General features: G+C 43.2%; 1 protein-coding gene across 3 annotated transcripts in view; it reads right to left on the bottom strand.

Moving 5' to 3' along the window:
* Positions 1 to 2,800: 2,800 nt before the first annotated feature.
* Positions 2,801 to 21,967, bottom strand: part of LOC143287545 (E3 ubiquitin-protein ligase MIB2-like) — an 80,763-nt gene continuing 61,596 nt past the window's right edge. For 2 of the 3 annotated variants that reach the window (XM_076595603.1, XM_076595604.1), the window contains 6 exons: positions 19,552 to 19,669; positions 17,656 to 17,761; positions 15,226 to 15,308; positions 13,871 to 14,031; positions 3,571 to 3,861; positions 2,801 to 2,939 (listed from right to left, as the gene is read on the bottom strand). In XM_076595603.1, coding sequence (XP_076451718.1) covers positions 3,594 to 3,861; positions 13,871 to 14,031; positions 15,226 to 15,308; positions 17,656 to 17,761; positions 19,552 to 19,669 — 736 coding nt within the window. In that variant the 3' untranslated portion in view covers positions 2,801 to 2,939; positions 3,571 to 3,593. Of the gene's footprint in view, positions 2,940 to 3,570; positions 3,862 to 13,870; positions 14,032 to 15,225; positions 15,317 to 17,655; positions 17,762 to 19,551; positions 19,670 to 21,967 lie in introns of those variants that run through there. The other variant, XR_013055978.1, reaches the window with a different exon arrangement.

Raw genomic sequence — 21,967 nt, 5'->3', positions numbered from 1 at the left:
AGGCAGTTCCACAGGACTTCAAAGACGCTTCCATCATACACCTGTACAAGCGCAAAGGAAATCGTCAGGCCTGTGACAACCGTCGTGGAATATCCCTGCTGTCCGTCGCAGGCAAGACACTGGCCAGAGTGCTACTCAACCGTCTCATAGCGCACCTTGAGCAAGGTCTCTTACCAGAGAGCCAGTGTGGCTTCTGGAAAGAATTTGGGACTATCGACATGGTGTTTGCTGCCAGGTAGCTCCAGGAGAAGTGTCAGGAACAGAACGCCGACCTTTACTCCACCTATGTCGATCTGACCAAGGCCTTCGATACTGTCAGCAGAGATGGCCTTTGGAGAATCATGGCGAAGTACGGATGTCCCAGAAAGTTCATCACCATCATACGGCAACTACACGATGGGATGCTGGCCCGAGTCCAAGACAACGGAGAGACTTCAGAACCATTCCCTGTCTCCAACAGAGTCAAGCAGGGTTGTGTTCTTGCCCCCACCCTGTTCAGTCTCATGTTTTCAGCCATGCTGACAGATGCCTTCGCTGACGTAGGCATTGGCATCAGGTACTGCGCAGATGGCTCACTCTTCAACCTCAGGAGGATTCAAGCAAAAACCAAGGTGAGGACAGACACCGTCAATGACTTCCTGTTTGCTGATGACTGCGCTCTCAATGTTGCTTCTGAAGCTGACATGCAACACAGTGTCGACAAGTTCTCTGCTGCCTGTGACAACTTTGGCCTCAAAATCAGCACAAAGAAGACTGAGGTGATGCACCAGCCAGCTCCAGGAAAGCTTACGTTGAACCAAACATCTTCATCAACGGGCAACGACTGAATGCGGTGGACAAGTTCACATACCTGGGCAGTACACTCTCTCGCACAGTTGTCATCGATGACGAGGTGAATGCCATACTCGCCAAAGCCAGCGCTGCCTTCAGCAGACTCCATAAGAACGTTTGGAAAAGGAGAGGCATCACCCTGGAGACGAAGCTCAAAGTATACAAGGCCATAGTTCTCACCACACTGCTGTATGGATGTGAATCATGGACGGTCTACAAACGCCACGCCAAAAAGCTGAACCACTTCCACACCACCAGCCTCAGAAAACTTCTCGGCATAAAGTGGCAAGAGAAGATCCCTGACACAGAGGTGCTCACTCGTGCAAACTTGCCCAGCATCTACACCATCTCGATGCAGGCCCAGCTGTGCTGGGCAGGCCATGTAGTTCCCATGCCAGACCACCGGCTCCCCAAGAAACTGCTGTACGGCGAACTCCAACATGGCAAGCGCTCCCATGGAGGCCAAAAGAAGCGCTTCAAAGACACTCTGAAAGCTTCTCTGAAAGCCTTCAACATCAGCCACGACACGTGGGGGCTGAATGCAATGGACAGACTAAAGTGGTGTTCAGCTGTCCACAAAGATGCCAAATCCTGTGAGGCCAACAGGGCGCTGCAGCAGAGCAACGCAGACAGGCCAGGAAAAGCAGTGCCAGCAAGTCCCCGACAGCCGCTACCATCCCCTGGCGACACTGCGTCAGAACTTTCCGGGCGCGGATTGGCCTGACCAGTCATCTGCGCACCCACAGAACTCAACCCACCCACCCCCAGGATGACTAGATGGTCCTCGTCGATCCCGACGGACGAACCACATTGCATATCAAAGACTTCACCAAAGAGTGAATTCCTTACCAAAAATATTCATTGACTCTTTCTGGGCTGATTCCCGATAACTTCCTTCCAAACAACATCCCCTTCCATACAACGGCTGAACAATGACATGCGTTTTTGCAACAACAACAAACAAAAAACGGATTTTGCAAAGGGGGTCTACCTCTAATAGAAGCAGAATGATCTATCACATGTCCAAAAGGACTCCACAGGATTTATGTCAGGGCCAGCGTTTATGCTCCGAAGAAACTCCCCATAGACGTTTTTGGGGGCTAGTCCTGAATCTACCCCACTCGCGTTTATGTGGAGTTAACCTGGTAATTCCCCAGAATGACAGCTGGAGTCGAAAAGATACCAACCCAGACTTACTCAGTATGGAGTGTTTTCGGGACAAAGACTGGAGTGTGTTTGGGGCTGCCCCACCCTGTTTGATTTTTCCCCAGCAATATACTAAATCATACTTTCTGACTGATTTTAATTTTTTTTTAACATAAGGAAGGGGAGTCATTTCAGGACAAGGGTTAAGTCGTCCCAGGCGAACTGCATGCTGGAGTCATTTCAGGCCTATCCCAGAAAAACTCAATGGTGTTGATTTGAGGATGCAGTCATTCTGGGGCGTTACACTAGTAATGGGCAAACTGTTGCACAGTACCGGATTGCGAAAATTACCGCTACTGTGTGTGTGTGTGTGTGTGTGTGTGTAGTTTGTGTGTGTGTGTGTGAGAGAGAGAGTGAGTGAGTGGGGTGTGTGTGTGAGTGTGCGTGACAGCCCACACATTCTAATCCCACCTCCACCCTCTTCACTCTTCTGAAATGAATGTACTTGCCTCAGCAGTTTAGGGGTTGAACTCACTCATCTGTGTTTTCACCAATTTGTCCGACACACCCTAGAACAATGACACCTTCTTCAGGTGAACACAGTGCCAGAACACAGATGAAAGCGAAAACACTAAACGTCTACTTACCATTCATCTTATAAAATGATACCACATACTGCACTAAAATCAATGAATCTTTTCTTGGACTGGTCCTTTGATCACTCAGTATTCTATTAGTTTTATATTGTTGGTATAGATATAACACAAATAAAGCAAAATGTCGAGATAATGGGAATGAAACTACACTAATAAAATGTATAGTGTAATGACTACACTATCTGTGCAGTTATGTAAGAATACAAACGCCAAAACTAGTAGTCTTGTCCATGAATGCGGGTTACATTCATTTTGGCAGTTTATTATTTCTTCTTTTCAGCAACAGCCACATGTTTCTCCAGATACCTGTAAGCAAAGAAACATTAGATATGAAAGAAAATTGAACAATCGTGTTTAGCTCATCCAGAAAAGGGGTTACCAGCTTAAACACATACACACAAACAAAAAAAACAGAACAAAACAACAACAACAACAACAACAACAACAACAACACACACACACACACACACACACACACACACACACACACACACACACACACTGTAATTGTGCATGAAAACACACTCACATGAATAAACATGTGCATGATTACCAATGTACAACGACACTGCACACATACACACACACACACACACACACACACACACTCACACACACACACACACACACACACACACACACACACACACACACACTATAGTATTGAAAAACATCAGCTGGTAGCCAAGAAATAAGCAGCATTTATAAGAACAACTTTTTGTTCTCCTTTGTCAATGGTTTACTTTTTACGAAGCAGTGTTACTTTTTACAGGTATGTCTTATTACACCTGTGAGAAAAGACGTTTGATAGAAGAAAAGAAAGGGAGGAATGAGGGAAGGAAGACCAGAAGAGAGAAGAAACGAAACAAACGAGGAAAAAACAACAACAAAATAACACACACACAAAAAAACAAAAAACAAAAAAAACCTCACCCACCACGAGAAAAACAAGCATGCCCCTCAGTCCCCACAGATTTCTTTATCCTTGACCTCCTCGTCACAAAGAGGGCAATGCGTGACCTTGACACTACACGCGCGGCACACACAGCAGTGGGCGCAGGGTCGCAGGGTGATGTCAGACTTGGAGGCCCCGCAAACCCCGCAGGGGAGCTGCACCCCCTTGAGGACCTCTTTGAGCTGTCCGGGCCCGTGGCTTTCAAGGCTGGACAGGCCAAGAGACTGCAGCACACTGTCTGCTCCTTCTGGTTTTTGGCGGACCACATCCCCACTGTGCCGTGTTCATAAAACAGAGTAGTTTAGTGACTGTCCGTCCGTATGTTCAACCGTCCGCATTAGTGTATTTATGTATGTGAGCAGATACACCTGTCACACATATTTGTTGTCACTTGTAGTCCAGTTAACTTGCATACACTGCCGGAAGGCACAGAGAGCTGAGATCATTTGATCTACCTGCAGCCTGAAGCCTTCCAACTGTCTTGGGTTTCGTCTACACTCTTGGCCAGCATGCCACATGTTTGCTGCACTGTTTTCCTGTATCATCTTTTTTAAAACCATTAAAAGGGCTCATGTCGCTTTTATATGCCTCTACCTGTGTGAAAATCCATTACCCTACTATCTATTTGTTTATTTATTTATTCATTTATTAAGAGTCTTGCTAAAGTGCATATTCTTGAAGTTCTATGTGCTTATCCCTCAAATCACGAACCACACAAGATTCATAAGGTGAGAGTAAACTCTTCAAATCTATAATTGACTGACTTACCCTCTCACCCGTCGCATCTAAAACTGATGCGCTTGAACATTCAGTCATGCACAGAGAAAGTCGTTTTTATTCACGATGTGATTGTTGACCATCCTTTTGACATCGCCATACTGAATGAAACATGGTCATGAGCAGGGAGACAAATGGTATATAGGGTAAAGTGATCTAATTCCCACCGGTTCAGTCACCAGCTTTGGTTCTCAACGCATTACTGTATACTAACAGCATACCTGTTTGACTCGCACTGTCAGTAACTTTTGTCAGACTATCTGTGATCGAATACAACACTTGTCGTGTGTTCATGTCCTATTTTTAGGTCTGAAGAAGCCGTTAAAAAACGTTGGTGTGCTTGATCTAAATCCGACCGGGTGGACCGATTTAGTCCACTTGTGTTGGACAAGCATGCCCCTCTCTCCACTCGCCTTGTCACTGACCGTCCCCCTGCTCCCTGGATGACTGATGAACTGAGGGGTGCCAAGCGTCGGGAACGACAAGCTGAGCACGTCTGTCGCTCCAACAAACTCACACACACACACACACGCACGCACACACGCACACTTAGGCTCATTTCCCTTAACACAGGCATGTCCCGGGCGGTATGACCATGTAAGTTTTTGAATCTGAAAGTTGTGCATAGCCTCATGCCACTCTGGGCTTCCCATTCCACTTTCAGTTTTCTGTATGAGGTTCATTGGGTCCGTTAGAATCATGGCATGTTGGTTTCCAGATGAGAGCATGTGTCACAGCTTCAACTTCCATCGTCAGGCTGGAGGTTATGACTTTGTAGGGAGCATTCTCTTCCCTAACTGTTGTTCCATTTTGTTTCGCAGTGAATCCCCAACCAGACTGGTCTTTGGTGTCTGAGCCATCTGTGTATATGATGATGTCCTCTTCTTTACTGTTTTCTTCTATGTGTAGCTTCACTTCTGCATGAGTTTTGCCCTCTGGCCATTCCTGACAATGTCTTCCTAGAGTTGGTGAAATGGCTGTGTTGAATAGATGGTTGAGGTTTTCGGGGTTTTTCTCCCATTCTCGTTTCCTTCAGGTCTTGTAGCCGGCATGCAAGCTGGATTGTGTCTTTTGCACGCCCCATCCATGATCTTCCTCGTCCTAGACGGCTGCCTTTTGGTTCCTTGACTTTACTATACAGTGGGTTTTGAGGGTTTTCTAATACTCTGAAGTAGGCCTTAACCTGTACTAACTTGTTTCTGAGCTCCACTGAAGGAAGGTCAAGCAGGTATCGCATGGTTTCTGTGGGCGTGTCTTTTGGTGTTCCAAGGATCAGCCTCATAGCCTCATTTTGAACTCTTTCTAATTTTAGGAGGCTGCTTTGAGACGGTGTTGTCAGCCCAAGTCCATAGTCGATCACACTGAGAACGAGTGATTGATACAGCAGGAAGAGGTGGCGTTGTTTGATACCTTTGGTTGCCATTGCCTTTAAGACTGAGAGACCTTTTTTTGCATTTGAAAACAGTATTTTCCGTGTGTTTCGAACTGTATTCCTAGGTAGCGTAGGCATTCGGTTTTCTCGATCTGAATTCCGTCGAATGACACAGGTGGTGGTGATTTGCTCGTGGTTCTGTTGTTGAAGGTGCACAGCAACATTTGGGCTTTCGCTGGATTGATGGAAGATCCTGTTTCCTTGCACCATTGTTCAGTAGTTTCTGGGCGGCTTTAGTTCTTTCTTGAGCATCTTTCGAAGTTTTAAAGACCAGGCCATTATCCGCAAGAGTAAGCACCCGAGCTCTTTCATTGTTGTTTAAGTCTGCAAGGCCTTTCGAGTGGACGTTGTAGAGGACAGGAGAGAGCGGAAACCCTTGTGGCAGTCCCATGGACATTTTAGAAGGTGCAGACATCCAATCTCCGAGGCGTAGGACGACGATTCTTTCCTGAAGTGATGCTGTTATCCATTTTATCAGTGTCAAACTTACTCCATACCTTAGTAGCAGCTCCATGAAGTGCGCAAACTAGAATTTATTGTAGGCATCTTCAAGGTCGATTGCTACTGTTTGTGTTTCTTCTTTTCTTTGAAATCCTTCATACACCTCATGTGCGAAAGCAACCGCATTTTCCTATGTACACTTACCTGTTTTATAACCACCTTGATTTGAAGGGAGAATGTGCTTCTGTTCAAGATCCCTTGCAAACTACCTGACGATGGTCCTTTCCTGGTTTTGGTATGGGTTTTAAGAAGCTGTGTGTCCAGTCCTCCGGCACATTTCCATTGTGGAAACTGTTTTGATACAAATTGAAAAGTTTGCTTCTGTCTTCTTCGGATAGCCCCTTGATGTCCGAGTAGCGAACTTTGTCTGGGCTAGGAGCCGATTCTTTCTTGCATTTAGCTATTGATTCGTTTAGATCATCTATTGTCAAGTCATCATCAGGTCCAGTCTGCATAAGCTTTTGGTTTAACTCCTCAACATATTTCCTTTTTTTCATCTAAATTTCTTTGATCAGCTCCAGGAACAACTTGATAAAAATGGCCTTGAAACCTGTCGGTCTGCTTTTCATAAAAGCCAAAGTACAGAAACAGCCCTTCTTTCCGCCACTGATAGTCTTCTCTAAAACACCGACAAAAGACTAATGTCTGTTGTGGTGTTTTTACAACTGTCAGCGGCGATTGATACAACTGACCATCAAATCCTTGTCAACCGTCTTTGTACTACCTTACGCATTCGATCTACTGCTTTAAAATGGTTTTCTTCATATCTTTCAAATCGTCAACTCAGACTTAAAGTAAAACACTGCACATCTAAACTTATTCCTCTTGTGTTTGGTGATCCTCAGGGATCTCCTAGGGCCTATTTTGTTCACTTTGTACACTCAGACTGTCTGACATTTTCAAAAGGCGTTCATTTGCTTACCATAAATATGCAGATGACACTGACTTACAAAACAGTATTTACTGAATTGGAAACTTGTGTAGTTGATGTAAAAGTATGGGTGGACCAAAAAACAACAACAAAAACAACAACAAAAAACCAAACAAAAACAAAACAACAAAAAACCCCACCAAAAGCAAAAACAAACCAATTTCCCCCCCACCCCCCCCCCCCCCCCCCCCCCCCCTCCGAAAAAAAAAAAGCTTAAGCTGAATGAAGACAAAACTGAACTCGTCGCTGTAGGAGACCGAGTTTGTCTTGATGCAGTAAAAAAAAAATGACCCAGTTACATTTGGCCTTGATTCAGTAGCATTTCAAACATCAGGGTGTTTATCTCGATCAAACCTTGACTATGAACGACCAAATTTCATTCTTGTGTCGCTTGTGTAACTTTCATCTTCTTAGGCTAGCCTCAGTCAGATCCTACATAACAGAGAAAAAACATGGTTAAATTGGTTTCCTCCTGTCCAGACTAACTACTGATTACTGCAATTCCACTCTTGCAGGTGTGCTATCTTCCTCTATCAAGAAATAACAGAAAATTCAGAATAATGCTGCACTACTGGTCTTTGCTAAAAAGAAATATGATCCTGTTACACCTCTTCTGAGCCAGTTACACTGGCTTGCATTTACTTTAAGTAAGTGACACCTGCCTTCAAACATTTTGACAAGTTTCTTCCCTTGTATCTGTCCTCTGTACTGGAAACGTGTGAGCCGCACAGAACATTAAGATCCAGTTCTGAACGTTGTAACAGTCCCAAGGACTAATCTGAAATGCGCTGGACATAGGTCTTTCGAGCTCAGGTTCGCCAAGTTTGGAATTCTCTTACTTCGTCTCTTAGAAATACCTCTGATGTAAATTCGTTTAAGTCAGATATGAAAACTTATCTTTTCCGTGAGCATTTCTGTTCTGGGCAGAACAGTTAAACCAAAGTCTGTTTGTTAGCAAATATCTTTCTGCTAGTGTTTTTGTAATCATGTTTTAATGTACTGTGTATTTCACGTAGTTTGGTCTTTGATATGATATAACCTTTTTTTCTATTTGGTTGTTTTTAATCCCGACGTGTGGGTGTGTGTGCGTGTGTGAGGGTGCAGTGTTCTGACACGCGTGCGTAAGTGCGTAAGTTTGTCCAAATGGAATTCTGTATCGGCAAAAATTAATGCTTATGCAAATCTGCTTTTAGTGCAGTTGATATTCAATGTGTATGTGTATGTGTGTGTGTTTGTGCGTTGTGTTGTGTTGTGTGTGTGTGTGTATGTGTGTGTGTGTGTGTGTGTGTGTGTGTGTGTGTGTGTGTGTGTGTGTGTGTGCGTGTGTGTGTGTGTGTGTGTGTCTGTGTGTGTGCGTGTGTGTGCGTGTGTGTGTGTGTTCTGTGTCTTTTATGAAAAGCATTTTGTTTTAATCTCATCCGTATTTACTTGATAACCTTTATTCTTTGATTTTGATGTATGAACACATTGGATGTTTTTCTTTGACAGAGAGCTGTTGCAACGTTTTTTAAGGCATGTTTACATTCAACTGGATGATGTAAGGCGTTTGAGTTGCAATGGTAATATCGCGCCACAGAAAAAAAGGTATTATCATAATTATCATTATTATTATTGATACTCCTACTCCATTCCAACACCCTTCTACCTTGCCCTTTATCCAAGCCATCCTTTTCAAACCATACCCGAACGATTTCAATGAGAGGCACTGCCGTACCAGTTCTTTGGGTGACCTCGCCAGCATCAGTGTGGGATTTTTCGGCCCGTGGCTGGCTTCCACCCAGAATTGAATGTGTTATGGACTTAAATGGGAAGAAATGGACGACACAGTCAAGGGTCATCCACTTGACGGATGCGTCTTTGGAAGTGTCGCTTACCTCACAGGTGTCTGTATCTCTCAGCTTGGATGACACTAGGATATGGATATAATTATTGTCATAGTACAGCTCTGTCAAGTTGTCCCAAACCTAAATGAACCCCCACAGCAGCATCTTCATATCATTATCATCATACATCATTATCGTAATATAGAGACCAAATGTCCCTAACTCTGGGCGAAAGGTTCATCACTAAAAGCAGACACAATGCTGTCTGCAACACATACTTTCCAGGCACTTACAGGCAAAACCATGCAGTCTGTGTGGGTGGCTTCCATTCAGACACAAGCTCGCATGCTCTGAGTGACTGTCAAAAGCTCTAGAGACTGTACACAGAAAGACACGACAATATATGCTGAACACGTGAAAAGGAAATTTCTTTCTAAAATTACGTTTAAGTAACATACTTACCGTGACCCACTAGTGCAAACTCCGGCAGTGGTCTGACATTCCTGTCCTGTGCAAACTACTATCCGCCTATGCGGGGAAAACGAAAGTAGCTACGGCCGAAAACCTCCCTGAAGTAGGTAACCTCCCCTTTGCCCCCCTGACTAGCACCCTCTTTTTACGGCAATTCGCCACAACCAGTGCAGCGTGCAGGGAGAACAGAAAGCAGGGAGGAACGGGAGGGTCTTAAATGTGGGTCAAGGTAAGTATTTTACTTAAACGTAATTTTAGGAAGCAGGCTGTGCTGATAAATGTAGCTCAAAGAGAATTGGGTCAGAGTATTGAATCTTCACTTTATTGAGAGCCCTTCCAATCAAAGGAAGGGTAGGAAACACGTACCCTGTAGGGTTCTCTCACTTGAGCGCAGTTGAGCGTCAATGTGGCTTGATCTGATGATTCCACATCGGTTGTGGGCCGCTAGTGGAAGTAATACATGTGTTTGAAGGAAACTGTGGCATGAGACAGAGGTAGCCCACCATGTTGGACGTGCCATAGGCATGACAGCCAGATCTATAGAGCTCCTCCATGCGAGCTGAGAGGCGATGGGCGCTCCCCCCACCACTTTTCTGTCGCTGCCAAAAAAACCAGCACTGGCATGTTGCCTATACATAGAACGGCGGACATTTGGCAACAAGAGACTTGGGGTCCCTGGTGTCTCTGGGACAGGGTTGTGTAATTGTCCAGGTAGGTACCATCACGAAGGGGCATACAGAAGGCTTGGTGGCTTCTCTACCTGAGTGTGACATGTTGGAGCAACCTGCAGAAAGTTGTCGGCAGTCAATGGCTGGGTTGGATCAGGCTGTGGGAGTGCACTTCATGTGCCTCCAGGTCACTGAGTCTCATTCTGTGGTGGAATTCCTAATGGAAGAGGGTTTCCATGGGGAAAATTTGCGCTGACGGTTCTTTAGTGAGAAAGGGGACCGGACCCATGACAGGCCTCTGGCTGTGTGTGGTGTGCACTAAGTCTGGGATGGGGCCGGATGGGGGCATGGAGAAAAGTGGCTCTAGATGTGTTGTACTGGCCATTTACATCTAATCAATGATCTGACATACGTTTACAGTATGGCCAACAGCAAAGTGAGAGATGTATTATCAGTGGTTTCTTAGTTGCAAAGGCAAATCGTTTGCAGCTTAGTCTTTCATGAAGGACTATGTCTCTCACACTAGAAGTCAAATTGCACAGGGACTTGGGGGCTAACTAGCCTTTAGGATCCGTCCCAGTGGTGACAGTCCTAAGGCCCTCTTGATCGAGGGAGTGGGGATGCAACTTGGGCAAAACACTCTCTACTATAAATTGTATAATCAAATTCCAGCCCGAATTGTTGGGACAGCAGTTGCCTCCTCTGCTGTTTTGATGGTCACTGTCATACACGACTGATTATCATATACTGGTCCTAGGAGGAATCATATACTGGTCACCAATCAGTATGGGTAAATCAGGAAACAGCTGCTGTGTGCTTGAGGGATGAAGGTGTCCACCATGTAGGTTCTGCTGAAATGTAAGGAAGCCGGAAGGATGTGACGGGGTCTTGTGGGGCAACCATGTGTCTGAAAGACATGGTGCTTGCTTCCAAAGTGACAACAAAGTCATCCTCTGACAGGCCCTTGACTGAAGGCTGGGGCTCCATGATGGGATAGCCTGTCTACGCTAGAAACCCCTGGAAGTGTCTCATTGGAAAGACAGTGCTTGAGAAGGAATGTCCAACTGTAACCACAGCAGTGGTTGTGTGTTGAGGCTGAAAGGATCGGGCAGGGAAGACCAAGTGCAGAAAGTGCTTTCCAACGCCAATTGTTTGAGACGTCGATGCTGGATCTCTGTTCAAGCAAAGTGATGGGGCGAACTAATGGGCTTGAATGTGGCATCTGCCATGCTGGTATGAGTGGGCAGAAAGGTACACCCCTGTGGGTAATGAACGGTTCGTTGTGCTTTGTGATACACATCCGTCCTCGTCAATATGCCTTTCTCCCGAGTATAGAGGAAAACAATTATTACCCATGCCTTCTGCTACTTGCGAGATGGACTGGCAGTTTTTGGGGCCTGCTAAAACTTGGAAGGTGTGTGCGCCGGCGATATAAAAAATGGTAAAAAGTTGGGTTTGTGAGCAGTTCGCAAAGCTCTCTGCTTCAACTTATTATAAGGCTTTCCAGTTCGGCTGCTATAACAGCCGCCATGTTGTTTCTAGAACCATAGTAACGGTTGTTCTGACGATTCCAAAATAAGATTTGGCAGTGCTCATTGCTGTTGTAATATTGTGGAAAATGTTATAAAGTACAAATTAACATAAAAACAGCTATGAACATTTGTTTTAAATTGATCAAAATTTGTCATAGCTGCAAAGAAACTAAAAATTATATTCCGGTATGGTATAGAGATTGTAAACACTGTCTCGCGCGACCACGTGGTAATTTAATTGAATTTAACAATTTTTTCCTGATTCTTGCAGGAAAATATATATACAAATAAGATGTCACAGAAAATTGTATTAAGCTTGGTCTGACTCGTTAACTGAGAAAAAGAAAATGACAGCTGCCGCGACTATGGATAAATATAGATCAGGCCGTCCTTGACACGGCCCAGATAGCTGCCGCGACTGTGGATAAATATAGATCAGGCCGTCCTTGACACGGCCCAGATAGCTGCCGCGACTGTGGATAAATATAGATCAGGCCGTCCTTGACACGGCCCAGATAGCTGCCGCGACTATGGATAAATATAGATCAGGGCTTCCGAGAGGCGGGATTTACAAATCGGGGAAAATGATCATTAAAATAAATATTAGTAACATACAAAACACAAAATACATTCACTTTGTGGAGGTGTTATCTGTTGAATATGTTCTTTATGATTCATTTGAACAAAAATTAATGTGTGTGTTTGCATTCTAGAGGTGTAAATGACTTTCACACTTTTCCTGTTTGTGTTATTTCCCCAAGGGGATTGTGGCACATTCCATTGGTGAAACTATGGGTATGGGCAAAGAGATAGAGGAGGTCGACTCATGCACTGCTGACTGGCAGGGCCGAGAAAACACGGATCGCGTCGAGTCCGTTCGCAGATTGATTAAAATGGCATCAATGGCACCACTGATCTGAATGTGGGGCAACAAACCCCTAGAAGTCACCGGAGTAGGTGCAGGAGGTGGTGTAGGTCTGGAGTCGACCGGAGGGAGCGGAGGAAGTGGAGGAGGTGGCGGGTTGGCATTGCTGAGAGGGCCAGAAGTAGAGGGCCCAGAGTGTCCGTGAATCGATTGCGATCGCGCCTTAATTTTAGCCCGATCGCCCAGTCAGGCCATACAATTATGTGACCTGGTTGAAGACATAATTTGACAAAAAGCAAGAACGCCAGAGAATCGACAGACAGACAGAAAATACGAAAAAACTTAGCCGTATGAAGAGCACAGGAACAGGAGTCAAGATGGCTGCCGGAAAGAGGGTGCTAGTCAGGGCGGCAAAGGGGAGGTTACCTACTTCCGGGAGGTTATCGGCCGTAGCTACTTTCGTTTTCTCTGCACAGGTGGATAGTCGTTTGCACAGGACAGGAATGTCAGACCCCTGCCGGAGTCTGCACTAGCGGGTCACTGTTAAGTATGTGTAATTAAAAAGGAATTTCAAACCCCTTTGACAGCTTCATAAAACAATGTTTACAACATAGATTTAAAAATTACATTGCCTTCATAATTCTCGTTGAACGATGCAGGATTCATGATTAGAATGTCTGTGCTGGCAGCAGGTTTCCTTGAGGACTGTACAAGAAAGTCGTCCCATGTCTTTCATATGGATTGATGAAACATAAAGTAAAAACTAAAAGTCTGCCAAGCATCTGAGTGTGTCTGTCACAACAGGCTTCTGAAGCGTGTAGGTTAGGATAGAGAGCTGGAGGGGGGAGGAGGTGGGTTTTCAATCGCCTGTATCTGAATACTACATATTATGTCTCAAACCAGATTTACAGCTTTCCAAGAATGTCCTCAAATACTCAGTCATGACACTGTCAGTGCATTATGTACTCCCTGCATTTTCATGTGGGGTGATGGCCGAGAGGAAACGCGTCTGCCTAGGAAGAAAAAAAACATGGACGGCACTGCATTGTGGCGACATGCTCTCCCCAGATAAAGAGCCCGAATTCCATACAGATACATTTGTTCAGACAAAATGTAATACAAAAGAATGCAATAACAAGACAATTGTAGATTCGTATCCTAAACATGTCAAATACAACCGCCCGTATCTTTGCCCATCTTATGATAAATTCGACTGTCTGCAGCTTTGTGTTCTTAATATGAGCAATACAGTTATCTTTAGAATCGTGTCCTAACCACTCACTTGTGTCTGATGAAGGCCTTCACACCTTTGCGGACCTCAGGGACACCATAGGTGAGGGCGGTACGGCCCTGGTGGTTCACGGCATCCACATAGGCCCCACTGCTGATCAGCAGGTTGGCGATCTGCACTCTGTAGGCCACCGTCAGTTCTGCTTCTGCGCTCTGGGCATGTCAGGACAGTGAAGGGTTAACATTTTGTTTGTTCGTTCTCTTCTTCTTTCTTGTGCTCCTTTCCTTATTTTTTCTTTCATTTTCTCTCTCTCTCTCTCTCTCTCTCTCTCTCCCTCTCTCTCTCTCTCTCTTAATTTGCACCGGAGACGACAGAAAAAATACTGCAGAAAAAAGGACAAAAGGACTGGATTAATTGTTCCAAAAGATGCTCTCAACAGGGAAACCACAAATAAAGAATTGTACGTTATCACAAGAAAGCGCTGATCGACAGTAAAAGAAATCAAAATGAGATGGAAAAAGCAAAAATACCCAAACAACAAATAAAAAAAAACAAACAAAAAAACACACAAAAACAACAACGAAAAATCATCACACAACAAAGAAAATTAGGAACAGTAAAAAATACATTGCAAATGGCATATATTGATGACTCGCTGCATAACAAAACGCAACAAAACAGCACAATTTGTCTTGTATTGCAATGTATTCAGTCGCATGTCATGCGTTGCACTGCACGATTATCATTCAACGTATGATGTTCTATAATGTGGCACTGAACTCAATCACACCGCCTGGAACTGCACAGTCGAATCTAATATCATATTTACTGTAAAAGTGTATCTGTTGTGTTGTAATGTGTTGAATTACTTTGTCTTACTTTGCACTGTTGTACAACAATGCAGTGAGACTTTTACAAAAAGAATAAAAATATTTTTTTTAAACACTGCTTCTGTTATTCTGAATTCCACTGTTCATCATTTGATTGTCATGTATTTGTGCTGAATTGAACTTTTATTACTTTGCATTACTTCATGTATCATATGAACTTCCTCTTTTGCTTCGTCAGGTCTCCGCATTCAGCTCTTTCAAGTCTGGCCTTAAAACCCACCTCTTCCCAAGATTGCCTCTCTTCCCTGCCTCTTCCTTTTCTTTCAGTGACTTGTGCGAAAGCGCTTTGATTTGTCTCTGCACAAGATTCAGCACATATGAATATCATTACTATTATTATATTTTAAAGCAGCGAGGCATTGCGTTGTGTTCCGCAGCCTTAATGGGTCTCGCGCAACGCTCACTGGCGTTCAGTTCAGCTTTGTGTTGCACTCTGCAGTGTTGTGTAGCGCTACGTTCGCCTGCGTTTCGCTGCGGCCCTGCACTGTATTGTGATAGTGGAGTGTGCCCTCTCACCTTGCCATACCCCTTCACTTTGCCTCCGATGGCCAGATGAAACGCCGTGTCTGCATCACGGTCACTTAAGTTGACATCAGCGCCTGAAGCACTCACATACACAAACACAAAGAGATTATGTATGTATTTACGTATGTTCAAATGATATATATGGCCCGGAAGGTCATGTGGTCATGTGGAAGTAACACTTTCGCGTTCAGTATATAAAATTACATGTCAGCAAACATTTTGAAGCAAAACAAACAAACAAACAAACCAAAACAATTATTCTGTGTAGATATTATATCAACAGCAAAAAATGGAGGTTTTGTATATCATAATATTAAGTGCATGCCAGCTCTGTTAAATAACAGATTTTTCTACATTTTCTCCTATGCTGTTAACTCTGTGTTAAAAAAAGTGCATGTGAAAAAAGCAGCTGGCCCTGATGAGATCAGTGGTATTCTTTTGAAGACGTGTGCCTGTGGTGTTTTTTACAGCCTCTACGCCTGGTCTTTAGAAGACTGTTGCATTCCTGACATGTGGAAAAAAATGATACACCTTGTCCCAAAAAACAAAAGACCTGTCTCCCTGAACGAATAACACCCCATTGCCCTTACCCCTATAGTGATCAAGTGCTTTGAACGTATAATCTTCAAATACATTCTGTCATACACCGTTCCACACAATTACCAACATCAGTTTAAATACAGAGCCAGTCATTGTTAACAGAATTCAGTCTGTCTATTTTCTTCAAGCTCTTTCCTCCTTTAAAATAACATCAACTGGTGCTCCCCATGGAACAGTTCTGTCACCTGTCCTGCTCACGTTATACACCAACAACCGCACTGGTACATGCACAACACATTTGATTTGATATTCTTATGACACTGCACTTGAAGATCTTTCGAACTATTTTGAACAAGTTAAGATGTTTTCTTCGTGGTGCAAGGACAACTCCTTAGATTTAAATGTTCAACAACAAAAACACACAAAAGAAATGGTTACTGATTTCAGGAAAAGCCCATCCCCCGTCCCTATCTCTGTATCAATGGAACAAACGAGTTAGTGAATATAAATATTTGGGTACAATAATTGATTATAAACTCAGTTTAACACCAAATACCTATAATATCCAAAAGAAATGCCTGTCTTGCATCTACTGTTTACAGAAGTTTAGAAATATCCAGGTCAATGTCAATCCAAAAATTATCCAGGGTTTTTACCGATATCTCACTGAATCGGTTTTAACTTTCTTTTTTATCTGCTAGTACGGAAGTTTAAGTGTGAAGAATGCGCGCAGCGCGCGCGCGAGCGTGCATATGCGTGTGTGTGTGTGTGTGTGTGTGTGTGTGTGTGTGTGTGTGTGTGTGTGTGTGTGTGTGTGTGTTGAGCGAAATTGTGAATCTATGCACCGAATAGTTGTTGTCCAACAAGAACCTATGACAGAGCTGTACAAACAGCGTGTGGAAGAAAAAAATCAACAAAGATCTTAAATAATGATTGCCATTTTCCCTCAAAATACTGAAAACTTTTAGAATCCAAAACAGTTTTATATTCCAGTCAATTCAGTTCTTGAATAAATAGCTAACACAACTGTTTTTATCATCGGTCCCTGTGTGTGTGTGTGTGTGTGTGTGTGTGCGCGCGCGCGCGCGTGTGTGTGTGTGTGTGTGCGGGAGTGTGTGCGTGGGGGGTGATATATGTGTGTGTGCGCACATGTGTGTGTGTGTATGGAGGGGGTAGGGGGTGGGGTCTGTGTGTGTGTGTGTGTGTGTGTGTGTGTGTGTGTGTGTGTGTGTGTGTGTGTGCGTGCATGTTTGTGTGTGCGTGAGAGAGAGAGAGAGAGAGAGACAGAGAGACAGAGACAGAGATCGAGTGTGTGTGTGTATGTGTGTGTTTGTGTGTTATTGTGTGCGTGAGTGCGCGCGCATGCAAGAGTGTGTGAATCATATATTGTGTACTGATTTTAAATACTGCTGAATAACAGTTGGTTTTAATCATGTACGTTGTTGTTTTGATTATAGTACGTTATTTTCATCTGTTCTCTTACCATACTTATTGCAATGTTGATTTGTAACTGTTGTATGAGATTAATCAACACTAATTTTGCATTGAAGCATTTCAATTATGTGTTAATGCTGAATGACTGTGAAAGTATGTGATCATAACATTTGTATGATTGTGATCATTGTACGAAAGGTTCACATCAACTTGACATTTCAGCATTCTATGTCTTTTATGTATTCACATTGAGTGACTTGTTTGCGTAGCATACACCGCACATGAATTTCTCTAATAGATAATAAAGTATTCTGTATGCTGTCAGCACTGCACTTAGTCATTTTTAATCCCGCATGGGAGTGATTTTTAGTGTTCGCATTTATGTTTGCGCACTGATATGTTGGCGGCGTTAACGCGTTAGTGACGTTAACGTGTTGGTTTCAGTACCCATTTCCAGCAGGGCTTCCACAGCTTCCAGTTTGGCCTTGTGAGCTGCCAGCATCAGAGGTGTGGACCTACTGCCGGCTTGTCTGGCATCGACATTGGCACTGCCCTGAGAAACAGTGTAGTATATTATCTTATTATGTTAAGTTGTAAATATTGTTAGCTTTTTTTTCTTCCCTTGCCTTAAATTTTAATCAAAATAATTTGATTTTAAAAGGAAATAAGACACTCTGTCATCATCAGGCATAACTTATTTTGCTGAGTTTGCTAAACTGTTCATAGTGTTGTTGAGTCTGTTGAACTGCTATACTGTTGTTGAGTCTTTTACACTGTAATAATGTTGTTGGGTCTGTTACACTCTTATTTCATTTGTCAAACATTTCCAAATGCCAATCCCATCTTGAATTCGACAGGACAACAAGAAAGTCTTCTTTAAAGTCCTGTTGGTTGTCTTCGTTCTTTTCGGCAGGCCTACAGATTCTGTGATGATTGCACGCACACACACGCGCACACACAAACATAAGGAAACATGCACAAATGGGCGAGAAAGAAAGAAAGAGAAAGAGACAGAGACAGAAACACAGAGAGAGACAGACAGACAGGGAGATACAGAAACACACACACACACACACACACACACACACACACACACACACACACACACAGAAGACAAGACAGGAAAAAACAAAAAATCTTTGATTCCGTGGATAACACATAAACACTGGTGTGCTTTCCTTTATCCCGCTCTGAATACTAAATGCCACAAGGCATAAGCGTGATGCGAGTATCGGTGCACAAATATACTGACAGAGATACACACAGCAATAATGGGAGAACATTACTATAGCAAGGGATGCGTATGGGCTACAGAGAGAGAGAGACAGAGAGAGACAGAGAGAGACAGAGAGAGAGAGAGAGAGAGAGAGAATGAATGAATGAATGAATCTTTATTTTCCAACGGTGAAGACATTAGCATTTTGGCCGGCTTACACATCTGCCGCTGTTCTAAGAGACACACAAACATGTACGCATATAAATGTTGTTATACTTAATACTTAATACATGTATAATGTACAAGTATAACACTGCATCAAACTGAGAGACACAACATCGCTCACATCTGTACGAAACGGAAGCGAGTAACACATACACACACGCACACACACACACACACACACACACACACACACACACACACACCAAGGGAAAAACAACAACAAAACCCTAGCATGCTACACACGAATGATTCAAGTGAAATTAACACAGAGAAGTAACGATAAAATTTAAAACACAGATGTAAGAGACATAAAAGATAGCAAATAAGGTAACGGGTAATAGGGATATGCACAGATAGACATATTATGAGAAAGGCAGAGAGAGGGAGAGAAGAGGAGAGAGAGACAGAGACAGACAGACAGACAGACAGAAAGAGAGAGATGTAAAGATATGTCAGTGCGGGAAAAAAAAAGAGTTGGGTGAGGATGGTTCACAATTTGTAATACATGTAAGTATACAGAATCGTAGACATGACCAGACTAGAGTTTGATTTTGTTAGTTTGTGTCTACTGTAAGGAGAAGATATCTGAAAACAATATCCTATGGCATGATACGTTATCAACTGATTGACGCATTTCGACATAATTTGTAAGGATTGTCAGTGACAATATTATACCAGATTTTCGGTCTGGCTTTCGGCACATATGAGAGAGAGAGAGAGAGAGAGAGAGAGAGAGAGAGAGAGAGACGGACTGACCGACTGACCAACCTACAGACGACAGACAGACACACGCACAATGAGACAAAGATGTGCAAGCACATTCTCTGTGAACGCATACATGTATGTGAAACACGGTAAGTACGTGCAATGCTGTGATGACAGATGAACAACAAATTGCTCACCTGCAGCACCAGCAGCCGCACACAGTCAGCGAACCCGTTGATGGCAGCGATGTGCAGGGCTGTGCTGTCCCCCTGGTCAACCCGGCTGCTGTCCCGGGCCAGCAGCCGTTCAAGGGCTCTGAACACACAACCCCTCACTTAAAGGTTAAACAAGAGAGGCAAGGCCTTCAAGACTCACTTGTGATACACTTTAAAAAAAAAATATGATCGTTAAAATGTGTTCTGTATTTGTTATTTTAAAGCTTCGCGTTAAAAAAAGAAAGAAAAAAAGTCCTAACCAGATTCGAACCCCGCGTGCTCGGGTGAGAAGGAACTGCCTTATCCATTACACTATCGTGGCTCCTTAACTGATGTTCTAAAATTTAATATTTGAACATACGCTGTTTAAATCATATTATTCTGGTGTATCTTGGGCATTCAAAAAATCTTTAAGGGCAATAAAAAAAATTCTTTTTAATGGCTATCGCCGCAATCACACTGCAACATTTAGCCGTTTTCACTAGATCTAGATAGATGTACAAGTTTAGTTACACCCGCCGGGAATGTAGTACAGCACGGTCGATTCAATTTCTCTTTTATGTTCATTCTAGCTTGATAGTTTTTTTTAAAGTTGATATGAAAATTTAGTATTTTGTTAAACTAATAACATGTAGAGCCAAGTACAAGTACTTCTAAACGTCGTAAGAAGTGAAAAGGACTTCATTTTGAGAAAAGTCAAGACTGGAAATTTTTTTGTTTCATTGTGATCAGTTCAAGGGTATTAACTCGCATGGTTTACAATTTTTAACTGTGAATTCCGACTGATTCTGTGGATATTTTTATGGCAGTTTGGGGCATAATCCAGTAAGTGATGGGGCGTTCACAAATCTTTCTCTGAATAGATATTTAACGGTCTCCTTCTCCAACTTTCCATCACATGTTATCGTGTATTGTCCACTGAATATAGGATTGAACAGGCAGGTCAACAACTTGAAACAAAATGGCGTCGTTCGCGTTCGCGAAGAATATGAGCACGCACTTTGAATGTGTATAAATATGTGTACGCAATTGATTTTTGCCCATGACCTTCATGGCTCAGCCAACAGATCTGTAAAGTCCACTCGTCGTATTGATTTTAGTATTTTCCGAAAAAGACCACTTGGGCGAATGAACATAGTGAAAGCCCTGTACACTGAGAGTAAAACACACAAGCTTTTTATGTACTGAGTATAATTTCAAAATGTAATGTTTAAGATGAGAAAGATCAGTTTAAATCAAATTAAGTCCCCTAGTATTAATTGCAGAGTAATTTCCCTTTTATACTATCTGCACCAAAACGTTTGCAAAATAAATAAAACTTCCATGCTTAGCAAAATAAGTTCCTGTTTGAACAAAAAATGATAATAATGACTGCTCATGTTGTGTCAGAATATCAGATCAAAGTGTGAAGTTTAGAGAATACAAAAAATATAAATATAACAGTAAATGCAGTTTGCATATAATTAGGCTTCTTTTTTTTTCTTTTTCTTTTTTTGTGCCCATCCCAGAGGTGCAATATTGTTTTAAACAAGATGACTGGAAAGAACTGAATTTTTTTCTATTTTTATGCCTAATTTGGTGTCAACTGACAAAGTATTTGCAGAGAAAATGGCAATGTTAAAGTTTACCACAGACACACAGACACACACACAGATACACACACACACACACACACACACACACACAACCGAACACGGGTTAAAACATAGACTCACTTTGTTTATACAAGTGAGTCAAAAAGCCAAGGCTGTGAACACACACAGCCCCCCACTTAAAGGTTAACAAAGGCAAGGCTGTGAACACACAGTCCTCTACTTAAAGATTAACATAGCCAAGGCTGTGAACACACACAGTCCCTCACTTAAAGGTTAACAAAGGCAAGGCTGTGGACGCACACAACCCCTCACTTAAAGGTTAACAAAGGCAAGGCTGTGAACACACACAGCCCCCCCCCTCCCCTCCCCACACACACACACTTAAAGGTTAACAAAGGCAAGGCTGTGAACACACACAGCTCCCCTCCCACCCACCCACTTAAAGGTTAACAAAGGCAAGGCTGTGAACACACACAGCCCCCCCCTCCCCTCCCCACACACACACACTTAAAGGTTAACAAAGGCAAGGCTGTGAACACACACAGTCCCCAACTTAAAGGTTAACAAAGGCAAGGCTGTGAACAGACACGGTCTTCTACTTAAAGGTTAACAAAGGCAAGGCTGTGAACACACACAGCCCTCATTTAAAGGTTAACAAAGCCAAGGCTGTGAACACACACAGTCCCTCATTTAAAGGTTAACAAAGGCAAGACTGTGAACACACACAGTCCCTCACTTAAAGGTTAACAAAGCCAAGGCTGTGAACACACACGGTCTTCTACTTAAAGGTTAACAAAGGCAAG

Source organism: Babylonia areolata, chromosome 11 (genome assembly GCF_041734735.1).
Source record: "Babylonia areolata isolate BAREFJ2019XMU chromosome 11, ASM4173473v1, whole genome shotgun sequence".
In the NCBI taxonomy this organism is placed as follows: Eukaryota; Metazoa; Mollusca; class Gastropoda; order Neogastropoda; family Buccinidae; genus Babylonia; species Babylonia areolata.
The sequence above is the reverse complement of the archived record's forward strand: the minus strand, read 5'-3'. Positions and strand labels throughout refer to the sequence as shown.